Here is a 20,031-nt window from a genome sequence, read left to right as displayed (position 1 = left end):
CGAAAACGATTTATGAATTGCAATTATTTTCTAAAAATAAATTAAAACTGTTAAATAAACTTTGTTATTCTAGAGACCTACTTAAAATTAATTACTAATACTACTCACCTCAATGTACCATTCTGAAACAAAAATTTGCAAGATTCGAAAGGTTTCAAACGACCTTTAAACATGTGTCATGTATGTGAGTGTCAAAGTGACAGCAAAAGATAACCTCATTCTCTATTGTTGTTAAACTCATTTGAAGCGAAATTTAAATTATAATATCTCTGTATGACTATAATTTAACTACAATAATGAAGAAAACTAAACAAGCAGCACGTGCTAACTTTCCCAATACCCGTAAAGCTCTACGTAAACAGAAGAGGCAGCAAAAGAAAGTTCACAGACAAGAGCACTACTTGAAGAAGAAAACACTTAAGGGACAGCCTCAATATGTGGCCGGGAGATTTGTTAAGAGGCCAGCTGATGCCCCTGAACCTATAGTAGAAGTTAAGGTGGTATAAATAAAGATTGCTTTGATAAATATGATATAAAAGCAATATGAGTCGCACATTGTTTCGGTTATTATCATAGAACCAAATAACTTAGTAAGCTTATACTTTTTTTACATTTTAGAAGAAAAAACCGAAATCTCAGCCAATGGTTCTGGATGTCATAGAGAGAGAACGACAGAAAGAGAAGAAGGAAGCGGACCGCCTCAAAGCTGAAATGGAGGAACAGAGACGGAAGACTTTCTTGGAAGCTAATGAAGAAGAAGACAAAATGATTAAGAAATTGGAAAAGCAACTCGGTTTGAATAAAGTAAAAAATAAGAAGAATTTCTTTTCTGAAGATGGATTGGATTGTATCCTTTTAAGAATAATATTAGAAAGACTAATCTGTATTAAAATAGGTCACTTGTGGCTGAACCTCTTCGTACCACATATGTTTGTATATGTTTGATAGACATACCATACCTATACTTGAAACGTAATTAACTAAATGTAAACAAACTTCAGGTACCAGGTTTGGTACATTCAAGGATTTTTAACATTTTACATATCTATCATTGTAATAGAAACTAGACTAGTGTATAGAAATACAGAAATGTAAATGTTTAGATAGTTTAATGGGGGGATTTCAATATTTAAGACAGCAATTGACATTGTTTTGTTTACAGTTTGTTAAATACCTATCCAAACCAAGTATAGGATGCATTGAAAAACCAGAAAAGATAAAGCTGCGCTTTAGGAATCATGTCTGGCTTTTTAACATTCTTTGTAAATCCTGTGACAAAAAAAAATTGTGTTTTAGCTAATATTTTTCCAAGGATCAGTAATACATGATGTTCCTTAATTTCATATTCAGATTTACTAGAAATATGCGATAGATCTACCACAGAGCAGATTGTAGCAGCAGAGAAACATTTGGCTAATGTTGAAGGAGAGTCTGACTTTGAAGAGGACCTAGCTGCTGTTACTGGAAAGAAATTGAAAAAAGAAAGTAAAAATATAGACACTGATGATGAAGATATGGATGAAGAAATGAATGATTATGATGGTGATAGCAAAATGGAGGAGGATGCGAGTGATATGGATAGTGATGATGAAGAAGGTGAAGACATGGATGATTTTGGTACTGGGGATGAAGTTGATAGTGAAGACAATGACAAAAGCAGTGGTGATGAAGAAAACACTGATGTGTCTGATGATGAGCCTGAAGGTAAAGTTACATTAGAAATATGTATATCCATGTATTAAGAAAAATCAAGGTTTAGACTTGAGTAAATGAAAAAGTTACTGTAATATTTCTTGCTTTGTTTCAAATTAGATTCATTGTTTATTTAAAACTGTACTTTTACAGAAAAACCAGCTAAAACTTTGAAACCCAAACCCAAAGAGAAGGTTAAAAAAGTTCCAGATACAGTGAAGAAAACTAAAGAAAAAGTGGTTACAGAAGAAGAATTGTCCAAAATGTTCAGTGATGATGAAGTATCCCATTTATCTGATGACGAAGATTTAGACGGTTGCGATGATGAATTTGATGAAGATAGTGAAAATCAGAGAGGAGTAAAGAGTCAAGAAAAACCTGATGTCTGGGAAGATATATACGGAAGGAAGAGAGACAAAGAAGGAAATGTAATAAAGGTATGTATACAAAATTTGTAAGCTTTAACATCTATCATTTAACACCATTTTTTTTTTTTTTTTTTTTTTCTATTTGACTGGATGGAAAACGAGCAAGTGGGTCTCCTGATGGTAAGAGATCACCACCGCCCATAAAAATCTGCAACACCAGGGGTATTGCAGATGCGTTGCCAACCTAGAGGCCTAAGATGGGATACCTCAAGTGCCAGTAATTTCACCGGCTGTCTTACTCTCCACGCCGAAATACAACAGTGCAAGCACTGCTGTTTCACGGCAGGATTAGCGAGCAAGATGGTACCTGCTATTAAATCACTATTCTGGGCTACACATAATGATTGTGGTTTAAGGGACATTCAAATGTTGTAAATAAAACTCCATTTGAGTAAAGAAGATGAATCAATTTTATTTACAAAACATAAAACACCGCACGCAGTTCTCAGAGCAGGGTGTGATTATGTCAGGCGAAATTGTTGTTTTATTCACTGATTTTTAACAGACGCCAATTCTCTCATTTCTGGCGAGTGTTTAGCTAGCAGCTACATGGTCTATGGTTGAGGATTAATAGCAAACCTTCCGGTGACTTTCTTGAAATAGTTATTTGTGCAACAAGAGAGCAAAGTTGTTTTTTGTTGCGAGTGTTGATTTTGAATCCGAGTAAGCGAAGGATTCTATAATTGAATCACGAGCGTCAGCGAGTGATTCTAGGTTAGAATCCTGAGATCAGCAAGGGATTGAAATACACGAGATGCAAAAAAACTTTGGTCTCGTGTGACACATACAATTTTTCACCTCAGCAGCGAGAACATAATTTAAATGTAACATAAGAATAAAACCACATATACCTACCTGTTTACAAAACAAACACATTTTATTTAAATAGAATCCGATTATTATCAATATAATAATTACATTTAAAACCATAAAAAGAGTCCAGTAGCTACAATACAAATTGCATACTCATAACATGCAATCTTAACTTCTTGTACTAATGTCACACTTATTTTTTAATACTGCAAAAAGCCTCATCTCGGGGTAATTGAAAAGGTTGAACAATTAAACCTTTAAATATGATTTTTATTAAGATTTCTATTACATAAACATAAATAGATTTGTTAAAAAATCATTCAATTTAACAAATAATAATTATACTGTAGAGGCAGTATATGGAATTCTTTTATAAAAAAAAAAAACAAGAGAAGCGGCTTTCGTGCAACGAGGTTTCATACTTTATTAAAAGATCGGGAAAATTTACATTTTGGAAATATTTCGATATATTTTTAATACCAAAAATTTAATTTAAGTTTGTAATCGACAAATTTGATCCTATCTCTTGCTTTTTTCGAGTTGAAGTGAAATGACAGATCAAAGTAAAGTTCAAATATTTGGAATTCAGTGAGTAGACCCAACACTGTACTCAGCATTTAAAAAAAAAAAAAAAAAAGTTACTTTGTCTCACGGAGTGAGCAAAATGCGATTTTGCTCACTGATTTCTCATAGCAAAACCTGCCTGTTTGAGGTGCTGAGGTGAAAAAATATTTGGTTGTTTCCAGCCTTTCATGCCACTAGATGGCAATAAAGCATTGATGCTTACTCTCACTTCAAGACTTATTACCCTTACATAGACATACCCAGGGGAGGAGATGGATCTGTCCCTTTTTATAATTGGATGCAGCATGACAAACTTAATCCTAAAATAACGTAAATTTCACCTAGTAATTATTATTTTCAGGAGGAAAAAGGCATTTACATTCCGCCGCATTTGAGAAATAAGGACTCTACATCAGACCAAGCAATGATTCAATTAAAAAGGCAGATTAAGAGTAAGTTTTGTTGCCTATTAGGAACTATTTATAAGGATCCATGGAAGAACGAGTTTTTTTTTTAATGTTCAAAAGTCGCGGCGATATGGGGTTCAACAGCTAGAGCCACTATATAATTAGAAGATTTTTCAAAAAATCATTATGAATTAAATTTGCAACCTAATTATGTATCTTCTTCGCTAAACATTGACTGTATGTGTATCTTTATATATAAAAAGCCATGGTGGCCTAGTGGTTTGACCTATCGCCTCTCAAGCCGGGGGTCGTGGGTTCAAACCCCGGCTCGCACCTCTGAGTTTTTCGAAATTCATGTGCGTAATTACATTTGAAATTTACCACGAGCTTTGCGGTGAAGGAAAACATCGCGAGGAAAGCTGCACAAATCTGCGAAGCAATTCAATGGTGTGTGTGAAGTTCCCAATCCGCACTGGGCCCGCGTGGGAACTATGGCCCAAGCCCTCTTGTTCTGAGAGGAGGCCTGTGCCCCAGCAGTGGGACGTATATAGGCTGGGATGTGTGTATCTATATAGGATATGGCAAATTCAGGAGTTTTTATAAACCGCATTCTAAATAATTGTTTGATTTAGACGTTACTTTACCTCCTGTGATCCGTCAGTATAGACAACCTAATTTAGTTGCACAGTTGTAAGGTTCTATTCTTTCAATCCAAATTACCTCATTTTTTTCACTTCCAGGCATCCTAAACAAACTCACTCACACAAACCTCCACTGGGCGTGCACCTCCATCGAGACTCTATACTCCAGCAACAGCCGGCACTCTGTCAACTCCGCGCTGTTCTCTCTCTGGCTGGAGGCAGTCGGGGGTACGGAGGCGGCTCCCTCGCGCCTGGCCTCTACCCACGCGGCGTTGGTAGCTGTGCTGCATGCTAATGTAGCTACTGAGATCGGTCAGTACTTAGGGAAAGAATATACAATGTAGCAGCTATACTCGAGTCCAAAATTAGGCAAACTAGATTGACAACTGAAAATGTTACCAGACATACCAAAAAAAAAAAGCAGGCTATCTGTCTGTTACAGTCTACAGTCTGTCTGTATGGCCGTCCGTCTGTCACAGGGCTCTATATCTCGAGCCGTAATACAGATTATGTATTACTGTGGCCGCTATAACAACAATTATCTACTGAAAATAAAATTAAAAAATTAAAGGAGGTCGTTAAACAAGAAACGTGTTTTATTCAGCGTTTTTTGGTTGCTATTATATAGGCATTGTTGATATACGATAGAGCACCATCAGCCACCAACAGCCAAAGAGAATTTGTTAGATGGATTTGGTTGGAGTTTCTTGCTGGATTCTTCTTACGTCACGTCATCACGTCAATGAGGGCTATCGTTTTTTGTCTCACTAGATGGCGCACTGTTGCGTGAGGTTTTTAAGTATGGCTTTCAAAGTCTGTTATTACGGGCGTGGAAACAAAGTTTAGATTAAAATCATATTTAATACACCTTAAAACCGTACCATATAAATATCGAGCATGCCACAGTGTTGCATAGTCCCCGTTTTGTTCGGAAAAAAGGGAGGACAAAGGTTTCCGAAAGACAAAACTGTCTCAAAACACAGACATTCATTGCCCCGGAACGCATATTTGCCATAATTAATTACAGATATTGCCAAATATTCACAAAAATTATTCTAATTATAAATAAACCCGCGTAGCTCACCCAAAAACTATGAGATTTGACATTTCGGAGACCTCACGCTACACTAGCGCCTCTAGTGGCGAATTCATACGCGATAGCCCTCATTAGGTTGAATGTTTTGGAAGAATGATGATAGGCGATAGCTTACCACTTAATTTATGGCCTATGGTTTGCAGGAGCCCACTTCCTGGAGGAACTGTGCATGATCTTTGACAGTCTGATGCAGCGACCGCAGCCGATGGAGGACAAGAAGTTGGATAACATCGTTTGCTGTCTCGCTCATTTGTACAGCTTCAAGGTAAGAAACCAATTAGTGAAATTGTTTAGATAGGTACTTACATCAGTTCACAGAAATGCAGCAGGGCTGCTACGAAACTCGAAACTCGAAGTTCGTATCGTACCGTCCCTCTCGTTCTCGTATTAAATAGTATAAGTGTCAGAGGGACCGCACGACACGAACTTCGAGTTTCGAGTTTCGTAGTAGCCCTGCAGGCATCAAGATCGGAATCTTCATTTATTGAATCAGACGTTACTTTGCGTTGTGGAGGTCTATATCAATGAACTAAAATAATTACTTTGCTCACCCGCGTCCTTATGACAGCTGCGTTTTATGTAAGATATGCGTGTTCATGCAGTTCCACCTCCACACTGTAAGAACACACACTAATCACACAAACCCATCTATAAAATAAATAAAAATAAATAAATATCACGGGACAATTCACACCAATTGACATAGTCCCAAAGTAAGCTTAGAAAAGCTTGTGTTATGGGTACTAAGCAACGGATAAATATAATTATATAGATAGATACATACTTAAATACATATTAAACACCCAAGACCCGAGAACAAACAAACGTATTTTTCATACAAATATCTGCCCCGACACGGGAATCGAACCCGGGACCTCAAGCTTCGTAGTCAGGTTCTCTAACCACTAGGCCATCTGGTCGTCAAGCTATCACCACCACCAATACACTGACGCGTTTCGATAACTCAACAAGAGCTCATTGCGAGGTCAGAGCAACACAACCGTTTACCATGCTACCAAAACCCCATTCAAATTGGTTCACCCCTTTAAGAGCTACCTTGAACCTACCTACCTTTTACTTTTTTTTTACCTTTGCTTTATCTTAGGCCTCTAGGTTGGCAACGCATCTGCAATACCCCTGATGTTGCAGATGTTTATGGGCGGTGGTGATCTCTTACCATCAGGAGACCCACTTGCTCGTTTTCCATCCAGTTGAATAAAAATAAAATAAAAAAAGAGATACGGTGCCACAAACAGATACACCAACACACATAGCGGTCAAACTTATAACACCCCACATTTTGCGTCGGGGGTTAAAAAAAACTTATTATTGCTCCTCAGATATACCACGCAACGCTGCTCTTCGACGTGCTAAACCGGTTATTACTGGATCTAACCGAGAAGCACATGGACTGTATACTGGCCGTGTTTCGGTGCGCCGGCGCCGCTCTGCGCAAGGACTCGCCGGCGAGCCTGAAACTGTTCGTGCAGCAGGCGCAGACAGCTGCCGCCGGGATAGGGGACGCTGACACAGGGTAAGGGGGAAAAGTAAAAAAAAGGCTAACATGCCCTTGGTGAAAGCTCTATTGTGGACTAGACAAGGGTGCTCTAAAGTAATGCATGCTGTGCATGCTTTTAAAAGTAAATAAAATCGGTCAAGTGCGAGTGCGAGCGACTCGCGCATGTAGGGTTCCGCACCTCCGCACCTCCTGTTTCAGTAATAGTTTTTTGTAAAAAAAAAAATACAAGCATTTTTGCTGGCGGTACTTTTTGCCCCTGGTTACCAAAGTAGGTAGTCGTCAAGACGAATCAAATGAGACCAAAATCGATGCGGTCGTGTCGTTTTATTACAGAGTTCCTATGGCAAACATCTAACTTCATCATCAGATCAGCTCTACGTCATAATAATATTGCATTTCAGCTCAATCAGTTGAAGATAATCACTTCAAATTTAAGTTAAAATATTAATTCCACCCGAACAAACAAAACTAGTTACATTACATTACAAGTTAATAAAAACATATAACCAAAATGTAAGCACTAGGTGCAAGTAATTTGAATAAAAAACAATTTTTAATTCTCATTCTCTTTGGCTGTCGCCCTCTCGGAGACTTCTTGCCATGCGCAGCAGCAGAAAAAAAATTAGCTGTCAGTTTGGTTCATTCGCGGGAAATTCAGTGGACTTCGTATGTTGTGTAATTAAATAATAAGAAGCTCTACTAGTGTGAATACATTTTAAACTGTATTATACAGCTTGTAAATAGTGTTAAATACTTAGTATGATTTTTTTAGTGGTAAAAACCATAGGTAAACATAGTGATTACTTATACGGTGTGGATTTGGCGAGCGCTTTATCAAAGTTGGCTTCATTGAGGTTTGTGGTTCATAAATTGCTTTATTAATTTTGCACAAAAACGAATAAACCACACAATCAGACAGTCACTATATTATAATATCGAAGCTTTTATAAAACATCATTAAAATCGCAAACTTAAAAGGTAAATATTCAACCGAAATAGCTAGTCGGTCGCCTTAGCAACGGCTAAAAACGCCTAGCAACCACAAAACGCTGAAAAAAAACCACGTTTCTTGTATGACGTGACGACCCCCTTTAATTTGTAACTTTACTTTATTTTTAGTATTTGTTGTTATAGCGGCCACAGTAATAAATAATCTGTGAAAATTTCAAGTGTCTAACTTTTACGGCTTAAGAGATAGAGCCCTGTGACAGACGGACAGACCGTCAGACAGACAGACAGACAGCGGCCAAGAGCGTGTGGTACACGCCCAGGATAGAGTTCCGTAGCCATTACGAAAAAAACATAATATTTTTCTAAGGATTTCGTATTGTGTAATTTGTGTAATTTGTGTACTGAATCTTCCAAGTTTAGGTATATTTTATACCTTAGGCTGCTATTTACTATTAAACTACTAATAATTCTCAAGCAATCTTAGCTGCTATAATTTTCCTTGTAAATTTGATATATATGATATTTAAAAAAAAAAACCACCCATCAGTTTTTTGGACTGGAGGAATAAGAAAAGAAACGCATTAATTCTTGCACAGAAATGACTATTTTTTTCTCGCAATCGAAGTGAAAAATAGACATCTCGGGTATATATTGGCTTATTTTAGTCCCTCGATAAAAAATATACTATTCTTAACTGGTTTTTAGGGGATACCATACAACTGGCCATCTACGCATCTTGTCACACGTTTAACTTGTTACAGGTCCCGCATAAAGTTCCTACTAGAAGTTCTGATGGCTGTTAAAAACAACAATCTCAATAAGATACCGAACTACGACCCGACGTTCGTGGAGCAGCTGAAAAAGGATATCCGCGGCGTCATCAGGAAGGGGAACTACGTGACGCCGCTTAATATCACGTTGGAGGACTTGTTGAAAGGTAAATAAGTTGTTTTAGCTCACTAAACGATAAAAAATATTTTTCACTTCTCATGCTCGTAAAGTTGGTGTTTACGCTGGATCTAGGCGACATAAAATGACTTTTTATGCACTAGTGCATAAAATAAAATCTTCGTCTAAGACCAACTTAAGACCAAGGTAATCAGGTGTTAACAGCCACAAACAAAAAAGTTTGTACATATTTTTAAATCATTTTTAATTCATATAAAACTAAAAATCTATTTAAACCAATCAGAATAAATCAGTAAAATAAAAAAAATAGAATTATTATAATAATGCATAAAAAAATAAATATACATAGGAAGTGAATTATTGTTTCCACTGTTGCTATTTCATTTCCTCGCAATCTAAGTAAAAAACAGAGTGTAAAACTCGAGCATTAAACCCATTTTCCCCTCGACGTGTCTATCCACCCTCGCCGTACCGGCTCGGGTGGTTTTATGCTCTTGTTGTACAATCTACTATTGATTCCCAGCGGATACCCGCGGCAAGTGGTGGGTGGTGGGATCGGCGTGGGAGGGCAACCGGCCGCGGTTAGAAGAGAAGGCCAAGGTTGTTCCCAGCACCGACCAGAAGCTTCTAGAACTTGCTAGAAAACAGAGGATGAACACTGACGTCAGGAGAAGCATATTCTGCGTCATCATGGCTGCTGAGGTATGTTGAGGTTTATGTGGTTTCTGTTGCGGTATTTAGTGGCTAGAACACCATCAGGTTTGGAAAATAAAATGATAATAAATAAACGAAGCTGAAATGTTACAAATATGTACCATCAGCCAAATAAGTGGTCTAACAAGTTCCTATCAAATGAATATGTCGCTAAAGTCGAACGTTCAAGTTGACAGACACGTCTATTTGCATTATTGTTTTGTGACATGCAAACGATTATCAACTTTAGGGTGTTAGACCACATATTTGGCTGATGGTACATATTATTATTATGTAGGAAAATAATTTGTCTAGGCGATAAAATGACTTTTTATGCTCTAGTCTAGTGCATAAAATAAAATCTTCCTCTAATACCAACTCAAGGCCAAGGTAATAAGGTGTCAAACAGTAACAAACAAAAAAAAAACTATATATTTTTTAAATATTTTTTTAATTTATATAAAACTAAAAATCAATCAAATCAATGATAATAAATCAGTAAAATTAAAATAATGGAATTATTTATAATAATGCATAAAAAAGCGTGGTGGCCTAGTGGTTTGACCTATCGCCTCTCAAACAGAGGTGTGGGTTTCAAACCCGGCTCGCACTCTGAGTTTTTCGAAATTCATGTGCGGAATTACATTTGAAATTTACCACGAGCTTTTGCGGTGAAGGAAAACATCGTGAGGAAACCTGCACAAACCTGCGAAGCAATTCAATGGTGCGTGTGAAGTTCCCAATCCGCACTGGGCCGCGTGGGAACTATGGCCCAAGCCTCTTGTTCTGAGAGGAGGCCTGTGCCCAGCAGTGGGACGTATATAGGCTGGGATGATGAATGCATAAAAAATAAAAGGTACATAGAAAGTGAATCATTGTTTCCACTGTTGCTATTTCATTTCCTCACCACTAAGTGAAAAGCAGTGTAAAACTCGAGCATTAAACCGTACCGGCTCGGGCTATATGAACGCCGGACGGAACGGGTAAAATGGCTCGTTTTATGCTCTTGTTGTACAATCTACTATTAGAGTACCTTGATTGTAGAGCAGCTCGATATTTCGGCACAGTTGCATGCGCCATGATCACGAGACGACTGGAGAAGTGGAGACCAATAGTAACGCTTCATTTACCTATCCTCGCACAGCACATCTCTGGTGGAAACAGCTGAGCGGAGCGAGGCGAGGTAAATTAAGCGTTTCTATTGGTTACTTACGTCCTTTTGTTGAGAAGCGCAGTTTTTCGGCAATAACTCAAAAACGGTATATCCGATTATGATGAAACCAATTTTCGTTGAAAGTATTTATTAAGCGTTACCTTTCCATATTTTTGCATATTTTTTGGACAAACGGTTTACAAGATGGGGGGGGCCAATTTTTTGCTACTTTGGGAGCTATTATTTCCGGAATCTTTCACTTAATCAAAAAAGTTTTTGAGAAACCTACTATCTTTGGAAAGAGCTGTCAAACTATGTGCCCACGATGATGCGAGTTTAAAAAAAAATTCTGTTACGTGTATGGAGTGCCCCCTTGTAATTTAACTACAAAACTAAATAGCGGTTTTGACAAGACATCTGTACTACAAATTTCATTGATATAAATCTTTTAGTTTTCGAGTAAAATGCCTGTGACATACGGACGGACAGACGTACAGACAGACAGACTTGACGAAACTATAAGGGTTCCATTTTTGCCTTTTTGGCTCCGGAACCCCAAAAATAAACTTGTCAAAGGTACATGATAGGAATACCTACGGCTTTGGATTATAATTTTTGATATTTGATATATCTTAATTAAAAAAAGTACAATTATTATGGTGCCATTTTTAAAGTCCCCAAGCGTGGGAATTCGCCCCCCCCCCCCCCGCAAATTAAAATAAAAGGTACAATTATTTTCGCCAGCTCTTTTATCCCTGGCCATCGTGAGAGTTGCGGGAAACCGGTGGATGCAAGTGGCGAGTTGTTGTTCGTTGTGGCTTTCTTAGGGGGATGCCTTTGTTCAGCAGTGGACGTCTTCCGGCTGACAATGTTTTTTTGAAGTCTACAAGTAATATATAGTTACGTCTGAATTTTTTCAGGATTACATGGACGCGTTTGAGAAACTTCAGCATTTAGGGCTGAAGGGGCAGCAGGAGCGGGAGATAGTCCACGTTTTGCTGGCCTGCTGTATGCAGGAGAAGACTTACAACCCGTACTACGCTGTGCTGGGGCAGAAACTGTGCGATGTTGATAGGAAATATCAGGTATATATAAAAATAATTGGGATGCACCAAAAAAATAACCTATAGTTTTTATTTTATTTTTGGAAAGAATAGGATATTTTAAGATACCATTTTCATTGGTTTTGAACTTGGATGAGTATTTTTTTTTTTTACGAAATACGCTGGATGGCGTCACAGTGAGACAGCCACGTTCCATTGCCTGGAAAAATTCAGGTTGTACCATCAGCCAAATAAGTGGTCTATCAATTTTTAAACAAGTTCCTATCAAATGAATATGTCGCTAAAGTCGAACTTTTTTACCGACACTAATCTGTCCGCGACATTTTTGAAACAATTGCAGTTTTTTGTGAGTAAACATGATTTTTATCCATAATTTAATAGATGGTGTACATGAATACATGCCATCCTACGTAAGTTCAACCTATTAAACCGTGAAATATCTTGTTGGAAGTACGATTTTTTGGTAACGCCAGAGACAATTTTGGTAACGCAGGAGACGCCCCAGTGTCGGTAAAATAGTTGATTGACCCAAGTATGGGTATAGTCTCATTCGATTCAGCGCAAAAATATACATAGAAAATGATATCTTTTGTGTTATTTTCCAGCTATCAATACAGTTCGCAGTTTGGGACAAAATAAAGGATCTAGAGAGTACACCGAAGGTGTCTATGGCGAACTTGGCTCAGTTCGTGATACACCTTATTATGGAGAAAGGGCTGGCCCTATCAGTTTTGAAGGTAACTTGTTACTCTAGCCACCGTTATTTTATTTATTTATTTATTTATTTCATTTATTCATAATAAACACTTACAGTATACACCAAAGCGTCTCTATTACTAGCTAACTTACAAAACACTTACGTACTAGATTGATACATAATAAATAAGTACATTAAACAGACATACACAAACATTTCCTTATTTTATTGAGAAGCGACTGCCAGTGGTCAGCGAATACATCAGTTTCTGGGACCTGAGTCACCAATAAGTTCAGAAGCTCAATCGCCCTTACGGTCGGCGAGTTTCTAGCGCGGCGCGTCGGAACCTTTAAAGGTAGCGAAGAGCCGACGGCGGCGGCGTACCCCTGTGCGACCATATTGTTCAGGCACAAATAATTGAAGAAGCGCGAACACAGACGGGACACGGACGGGACGGGGCGTTAACCATGATATCCGAAATTCCCGCGGTTATTCCCTGAAATTACATCGTATAGCCTTCATCGGCGTTGCATAAAAACAGCTGTCTGTGAGCTAATTCCCGCGGTTATTCCCTGAAATTACATCGTATAGCCTTCATCGGCGTTGCATAAAAACAGCTGTGCCTAATTGATGTCTCTAAACGTAGCGATTGAGATTGCGGATTTTTGACCCGGTCCCGAGGGAGTTCGGGATGAAAAGTAGTCTATGTATTACCAGCTACTCTTTACGGGTAACCCGGAAGATTACATAGTTCCCGCGGGATAGAGAGAAACGAAATATTCGCAGAATAACAGGTAACAGCTAATTTTATCATTCATCACAATCACACATTGCCTAAGTATATACATCCGACTGCTAGGCGCAGGCCTCCTCTCAGAATGAGAGGGCTTGGGCCGTAGTTCCCATGCGGGTCCAGTGCGGATTGGGAACTTCACACACACCATTGAATTGCTTCGCTGGTTTGTGCAGGTGTCCTCACAATGTTTTCCTTCACGGCAAACCTCATGGTAAATAACAAATGTGATTTCTGTGAACCCAGATTTGAACCCACGATCCTCTACTTTAGAGGCAATAGGTCAAACCGCTAGGCCACCACGGCTTTTTATTATATACTAGCTTTTGTCCGCGGCTTTGCTCGCTCAGAATTGGTATGTAACTTAAACCTTTTTCGATCCTACAGGAACCAGTCATTATTTCGGGATAAAAACTAACCTATATGTTAATCCAGTGTATATATTACCTGTATGCCAAATTTCAAGCAGATCCGTTCAGTCGTTTTTGCGTGAAAGAGTAACAAACATCCATCTATACAAACTTTCTCGTTTAGTAAGATTTCTGTTTCTCCACAGGTAATTCAATTCTCGGATCTAAACAAGAGCTCAGTTAGGTTCCTGCGTCAGATATTACTAGCTATCATAATGAACGCAGACCTCCAAGCGTCTCTAGAGGTCTTCCACCGCATATCTAAGCCACCCAAACTCCATATGTTCAGAGAAAGCCTAAGGCTCTTCATACAACACTTTATGCTCAAGAATGCCGGCAAGAAGAATAGTGTTTTAAACGAACAAGAGATGGCGACACTGAAAGAGAGGACCGTTGAAGTAGAGAGGATATTGACGAAGTTTGAATCTAAGTTGAAGTTTTGATTATATGTACTGTTAATTTTGTTGTTTGTGTCATTTATCCTCGAAGCGCATATGAAGGGTCCACGGAAAGAACGTCTAGTCCTAAGCAACTTTTTGAGCTATAGCGGTTTGAAAGTTAGTCATCACGAACACTTACTATGGTTACCATTTATTTAAAAGATAAACAAATAGATTTTATATTGTTTTCAGATTATTTAATTCAGTGGTAAGTCATAGTACTAAAAGAATTTCCTTGCTCACCCGCGACCTTACGATAGCTAAGCTTATGCAAAATATGCGTGTTCATGCAGTTCCTCCACCTCCACACTGTAAGAACACACACAATCACACAAACCCATCTATCACCACCACCACACTACACTGACGCGTTTCGAACTCAACCAGAGCTCATCTTCAGGATGACACAACCGTACACCATGCTACCAGTTGTTAGACATCGCAAGGCCTTAGCTATCGTAAGGTCGCGGGTGAGCAAGGAAATTCTTTTAGTTCATTGATATGGACCTCCGCAAAGTAACGCCTGATTCAATAAATTATGTAAGTCATAGTACTTTGTGAGTTCTACATTTTGAGATTAAAGTGTCAATTTTAAAAAAAAGGTGACTAGGCATGTTCTTTCCGTGGACCCTTCATATGTGGTAAACTCAAGTTAAATAAATAGATAAATATAAAAATCATACTAAACCCCAAACTAGCAAAGCTTGTACTATGGCTATTAGGCAAGGGACAAACAGCCTTATGTAGATAATACATGTTACGTCCAAAACTTGAGAATAAATATTCGTATTATTCATACAAATGTCTGGCCCGACCGGGGATCAAACCCGGGACCTCGAGCTTCGTAGTCAGGTGTTTGTTTGAAATGATTTGAATTGTTTCACAGGTTTTCTAAACACTTGGCTATCCATTCGGCAGTTCAGCGATTGTCTTAAGTTTTGTTTATAACACGTTAGAGCGTTTTCACATTGTCCGGCCCGATATCGGATATCGGAGCCGACACCGATATGTCGGCGGCACCATCGGACGCCCGTGGGCTGTCGGACGATAATGTTTGTATGTATGCTATGCGGTACTTTATTTATAACAAAAAGCAATAAAACACAATACATTAAACATTTAAAAATATGACTATGTACAAAAAATATATAACCTAGCCTAACCTATAAATAAAAAATCCCTCCCAGGTCACCGTCGCTGTTCATTGTGCCAGAAGGCTGGCATTCCCCCGTTGTATCGCAAGGAAATCCTTTGCCCAAAATAGCTGCCAGCCCTCTGGTCACCTGAAACATCAATGAGGTGCGCGGAATCAATGCGTGTACCTAATGAGGGCTATCGTTTTTTTGTCTCACTAGATGGCGCACTGTGGCGTGAGGTTTTTAAGTATGGCTTTCAAAGTCTGTTTTTACGGGTGTGAAAACAAAGTTTAGATTAAAATCATATCTAATACACCTTAAAACCGTACCATAAAAATATCGAGCATGCCACAGTGTTGCATAGTCCCCGTTTGTTCGGAAAAAAGGGAGAAAAAAGGTTTCCGAAAGACAAAACTATCTCAAACCACAGACATTAATTGCACCGGAACGCATATTTGCCATAATTAATTTCAGATATTGCAAAATATTCACAAAATTATTCTAATTATAAACAAACCTGCGTAGCTCACCCAAAAACTATGAGATTGGACATTTCGGAGACCTCACGCTACACTAGCGCCTCTAGTGGCGAATTCATACGCGATAGGCCTCATTGTCTCAGCCGTGTAAGCCGTGGTGGCCTAGTGGTTTGACCTATCGCCTCTCAAACAGAGGGTCGTGGGTTCAAACCCCGCCTCGCACCTCTGAGTTTTTTCGAAATTCATGTGCGGAATTACATTTGAAATTTACCACGAGCTTTGCGGTGAAGGAAAACATCGTAAGGAAACCTGCACAAACCTGCGAAGCAATTCAATGGGTGCGTGTGAAGTTCCAATCCGCACTGGGCCCGCGTGGGAACTATGGCCCAAGCCCTCTTGCTCTGAGAGGAGGCCTGTGCCAGCAGTGGGACGTGTATAGGCTGGGATGATGATGATGATGCATTGTCTCAGAGTGCGCAGAGCCCGATGCGTGGCGGCCATTTCGAGCCGGCCGTATCGAAGCGATTTTGTCGGAAATATGTGAAAACAGCACATGGTGCCGGCTGTCGGGTGTCGTCCATCGTCGTCCGATACCGATATCGGATCGGACAATGTGAAAACGCTCAGACAGAGGGCTCATGAGCGAGTTGCCTACAAAGCAAGATGTCTAAAAATTATGCTTTTAGAATAAAAGGTCTGAATAGTTAAATGTCGTCTTGGCAAATGGTTTACTTGCTAAAACTACCAAGCAAAATGTCTGAGTGGTTGAATAGCTTAGAAGATAAATTGCATTTTAATTAAAATGCCTCAAGGCAAGACCCTTATGGTCTGAGATGCGAACTTGAAAAGATCTGCACCGGTCTGATAATAGAATGAAATGTTTTTTATAATAAATTTCGTATATTACAAAATATATTAGAAATGGATTTGCTAAAAAACCTGGACAGGCTACTTTTTAAATTATTATATTTGAAAATGATTTTCAATAATTTTTTGTTGCATCATCGAGATAATAAGAACATTTTTTTAACATAAAGTATAAAGCCTATAGAATATATGTAGACGTTGGGTTTGCTATTGTGTACCTGGACGAACTACTGGGTTGCCAGGTATTCTTAAACATTTATGTCGATGCCAGTTACTTTCACTTGATTAGATAATAGAACAAATTTTATATCAATGTAAGCGCTGATTTATTGTGAACGCGTCGATATAGGGTTCATCATCATCATCATCATCCCAGCCTATATACGTCCCACTGCTGGGCACAGGCCTCCTCTCAGATCAAGAGGGCTTGGGCCATAGTTCCCACGCGGGCCCAGTGCGGATTGGGAACTACGCGACGCGATATAGGGTTGTCTGCATTTAATTTAAAATCATTAAAAAATAACCTGTCGAGGATTTTTTTAGCACAACCATCCCACTAATATAATAAATGCGAAAGTTTGTAAGTCTGTTTGTTACTTCATCGCGTCTAAACCGCTGAACCGATTTAGATGAAATTCGGTATACAGATAGTTTGAGTCCCGGGGCGGACATAGGATAGTTTTTATCCCAGAAAATTGTATAGGTCACGCGGGATAGTGAAACCGAATTCGAGTCGCGGGTAACGGCTGGCTAGTTTCCAATATATTTTCTATTATACTAAATTTATTATAAAATACGTTTCATTCTTTTATCAGACCAGGGGGCCTACCATGATCTTTTCATAAACGATCCAAACGCAGAGCAGTTCAATTTATGATGACCCAGTGCAGATTATTTCAAGTTCGGATCTCCTACTATCAGTAGGTACTATTTATTGGGTGCGTCAACGAGCGAAGTGAGAAAGAGTGATAGGAAGAACTGCGAACCTACAGTGCGTGTGCAGGACAGTGGTAGGTACACGTTTTCCTAAACGTGTGACGTAATCACCCCTAGATATTTTTGCGCTATGGTCACAGTATATATATAAGCCATGGTCCAGTATTCCGCTTTTGTTTACATTACTATACCTACTGTTAGTTATCAGAACTGTCTAGTGACGTCAAAAGATACCTCGTCTCAATCGCCTATGCTTTTGACCCTATTATCTCATTAACTGGCCAATGAAATAATTGAATTACAGAAACTAACGGCCGGTTTATAAGAGGTCATGTTTATAGATTATATATCATGGACAATTGACACTAATTGACATAAGTCCTAAGAAACTAAAGAAGAAAGTAATAGAAAAAGGAATACGGTATTTGATAACTTCTGGATTTGCCATATCTTAATATTATTATGAAAATATAGTTGTACAGACAGTGTTTAGCGAAGAGAAAACTTAAATCGGTTGAAAATTGGATTTATAGTGATTTTTTGAAAAATCTATATACCTGTCTCTTTTTCAAACGCTTTTCTTTATGCAGCAAGTATGGCGCTACTAGCATGTGACGTCACATAGGGGAGAGCAGGTAGGCTTCGTACAGAGGGAGCATTCGTACAGTAGTAATATCTCCACTACCAAAACACATTGATGCGACTGTATTTGTGTGCGTGACTTCCACTCACACGCATAGGCTAACCGCGGAGCGGAGCGGCACTGCGGCGGCCAGCTTCGTCAGGGCAGATCGAAACGTGTTTTCGCTCCACATAAGTAATTTTTGGATTCAGTTTTGAATGCGTTTATCTCTAATAACTTGTTCTCAAATCGCTTACGTTATTATCCATGGGTTATATGTTAATGCTCTAGTATTTAGTGTTAACGTTATTTTTGACATAATCTTAACGGGTATTTTTATTTTGATTTAATTTGTTGCGTTTTTGTGTTGGGGTGCCTTCGTTCATTGATGAGTGGGGTAGATTCGTACTGTACGAATGTACCCCCGCGTTAATATTTATGTTTTTTTTCTATTGTTTCTGAGTCATGCCTCGAATATACGTAAATAAAAAAACCGGCAAAGTGCGAGTCGGACTCGAGACAGAGCGAGACAAAGGGTTCCGTACCATTATCTACTCAACATTAGACGTTAGCAAAAAAACGGCAAAAAATCAAGTTTGCTGTATGGGAGCCCCCTTAAATATTTATTTTATTTTAATTTATTTATTTTTATTCTTAAAGGGATTATACAACTAAAAATTCCGTGAATATTTCAAGCGTCTACCTGTTGCCGTTATTAATATCAAGCAAAAACACAGTAAAACAATCACGTTTGTTGTATGGGAGCCCCCCTTAAATATTTATTTTATTCTGTTTTTAGTAGTTATTGTTATAGCGGCTAAATACATAATCTGTGAAAATTTTAAGTGTAACTATTATGACTCAAGAGAGACAGAGCCCTGTGACAGACGGACGGACAGACAGACAGACAGACAGCGGAGTCTCAGTAATAGAGTTACGTTAATACCATTTGGGTACGGACCCCTAAAAAGGGAACTCGAACAGGGCAGGTAGACGAAGAAACAATGAAATCTGGTATGCAGGAGGTGTTAGACAAAACCTTGTCTATTAGAGAAGCTGGTCAAAAATACGGTATCAAATCCACAACACTTGAAACTCGCTTAGAAAAGTTCCACAAGAAAACAGTTCCTGCAAACGATGGTAGGTACAATCCCAAAGCGTGCGTTTAGCTCAAAAATTTGCGTCGAATCAAGTATTACGACTGATGAAGAGGATGCTTTGAACAACTACATCACGGGGTGTTCTAAAGTATTATTTAGACTAAGCAATTAATAAAAAAAACTGAGATTTTGATTAAGACTGAATTATAATATGATTCTGTGTTATTTTCGACCTCATTAAATATTTGTAGTTTGTATAAATTGCTATTTTGTTACTCTGTACGGAGGCTCCCCACTATGTACGAATGTGCCTTCCACTGTGTACGAAGCTACCACGAGCGTGAGGTGCTTTCGTACGTTTCTCATTTTTTGGGAAAACAGTCACAACTTTGAAATGTTGCTATTTGGCAACTCTAACGAATACTACTATGGTAACTAGATATATAGGCAATGTGGTAGTATTTCAATTATTTTGAAATTAGTTACTGGTTAATATTTACAAGGCCTAGAGTAAAAAGTGTACGAATCCTACCTGCTCTCCCCTACCAGTATGTATTTCTTTGTCTAATCTTGAATCTTAAGGTTTGAAACCTTTATAAGTAACTTTGTTATTTGTAAAGG

At 38.6% G+C, this 20,031-nt stretch overlaps 1 protein-coding gene across 1 annotated transcript; it reads left to right on the top strand.

The window, feature by feature from the left end:
• Positions 1-132: 132 nt before the first annotated feature.
• LOC141440946 (nucleolar MIF4G domain-containing protein 1 homolog) lies at positions 133-14,293 on the top strand. The gene is made up of 13 exons (XM_074105540.1): positions 133-497; positions 619-847; positions 1,351-1,704; positions 1,846-2,129; positions 3,859-3,949; positions 4,645-4,857; positions 5,785-5,906; positions 6,982-7,175; positions 8,873-9,048; positions 9,544-9,722; positions 11,787-11,951; positions 12,536-12,667; positions 13,977-14,293. The coding sequence occupies exons 1-13, from the start codon at positions 297-299 to the stop codon at positions 14,271-14,273; spliced, it is 2,637 nt and encodes an 878-aa protein (XP_073961641.1). The 5' UTR covers positions 133-296; the 3' UTR covers positions 14,274-14,293.
• Positions 14,294-20,031: the final 5,738 nt, after the last annotated feature.

This window comes from Choristoneura fumiferana, chromosome 23 (genome assembly GCF_025370935.1).
Source record: "Choristoneura fumiferana chromosome 23, NRCan_CFum_1, whole genome shotgun sequence".
NCBI classification, from domain to species: domain Eukaryota; kingdom Metazoa; phylum Arthropoda; class Insecta; order Lepidoptera; family Tortricidae; genus Choristoneura; species Choristoneura fumiferana.
This window is presented reverse-complemented; position numbering and strand designations above follow the sequence as displayed.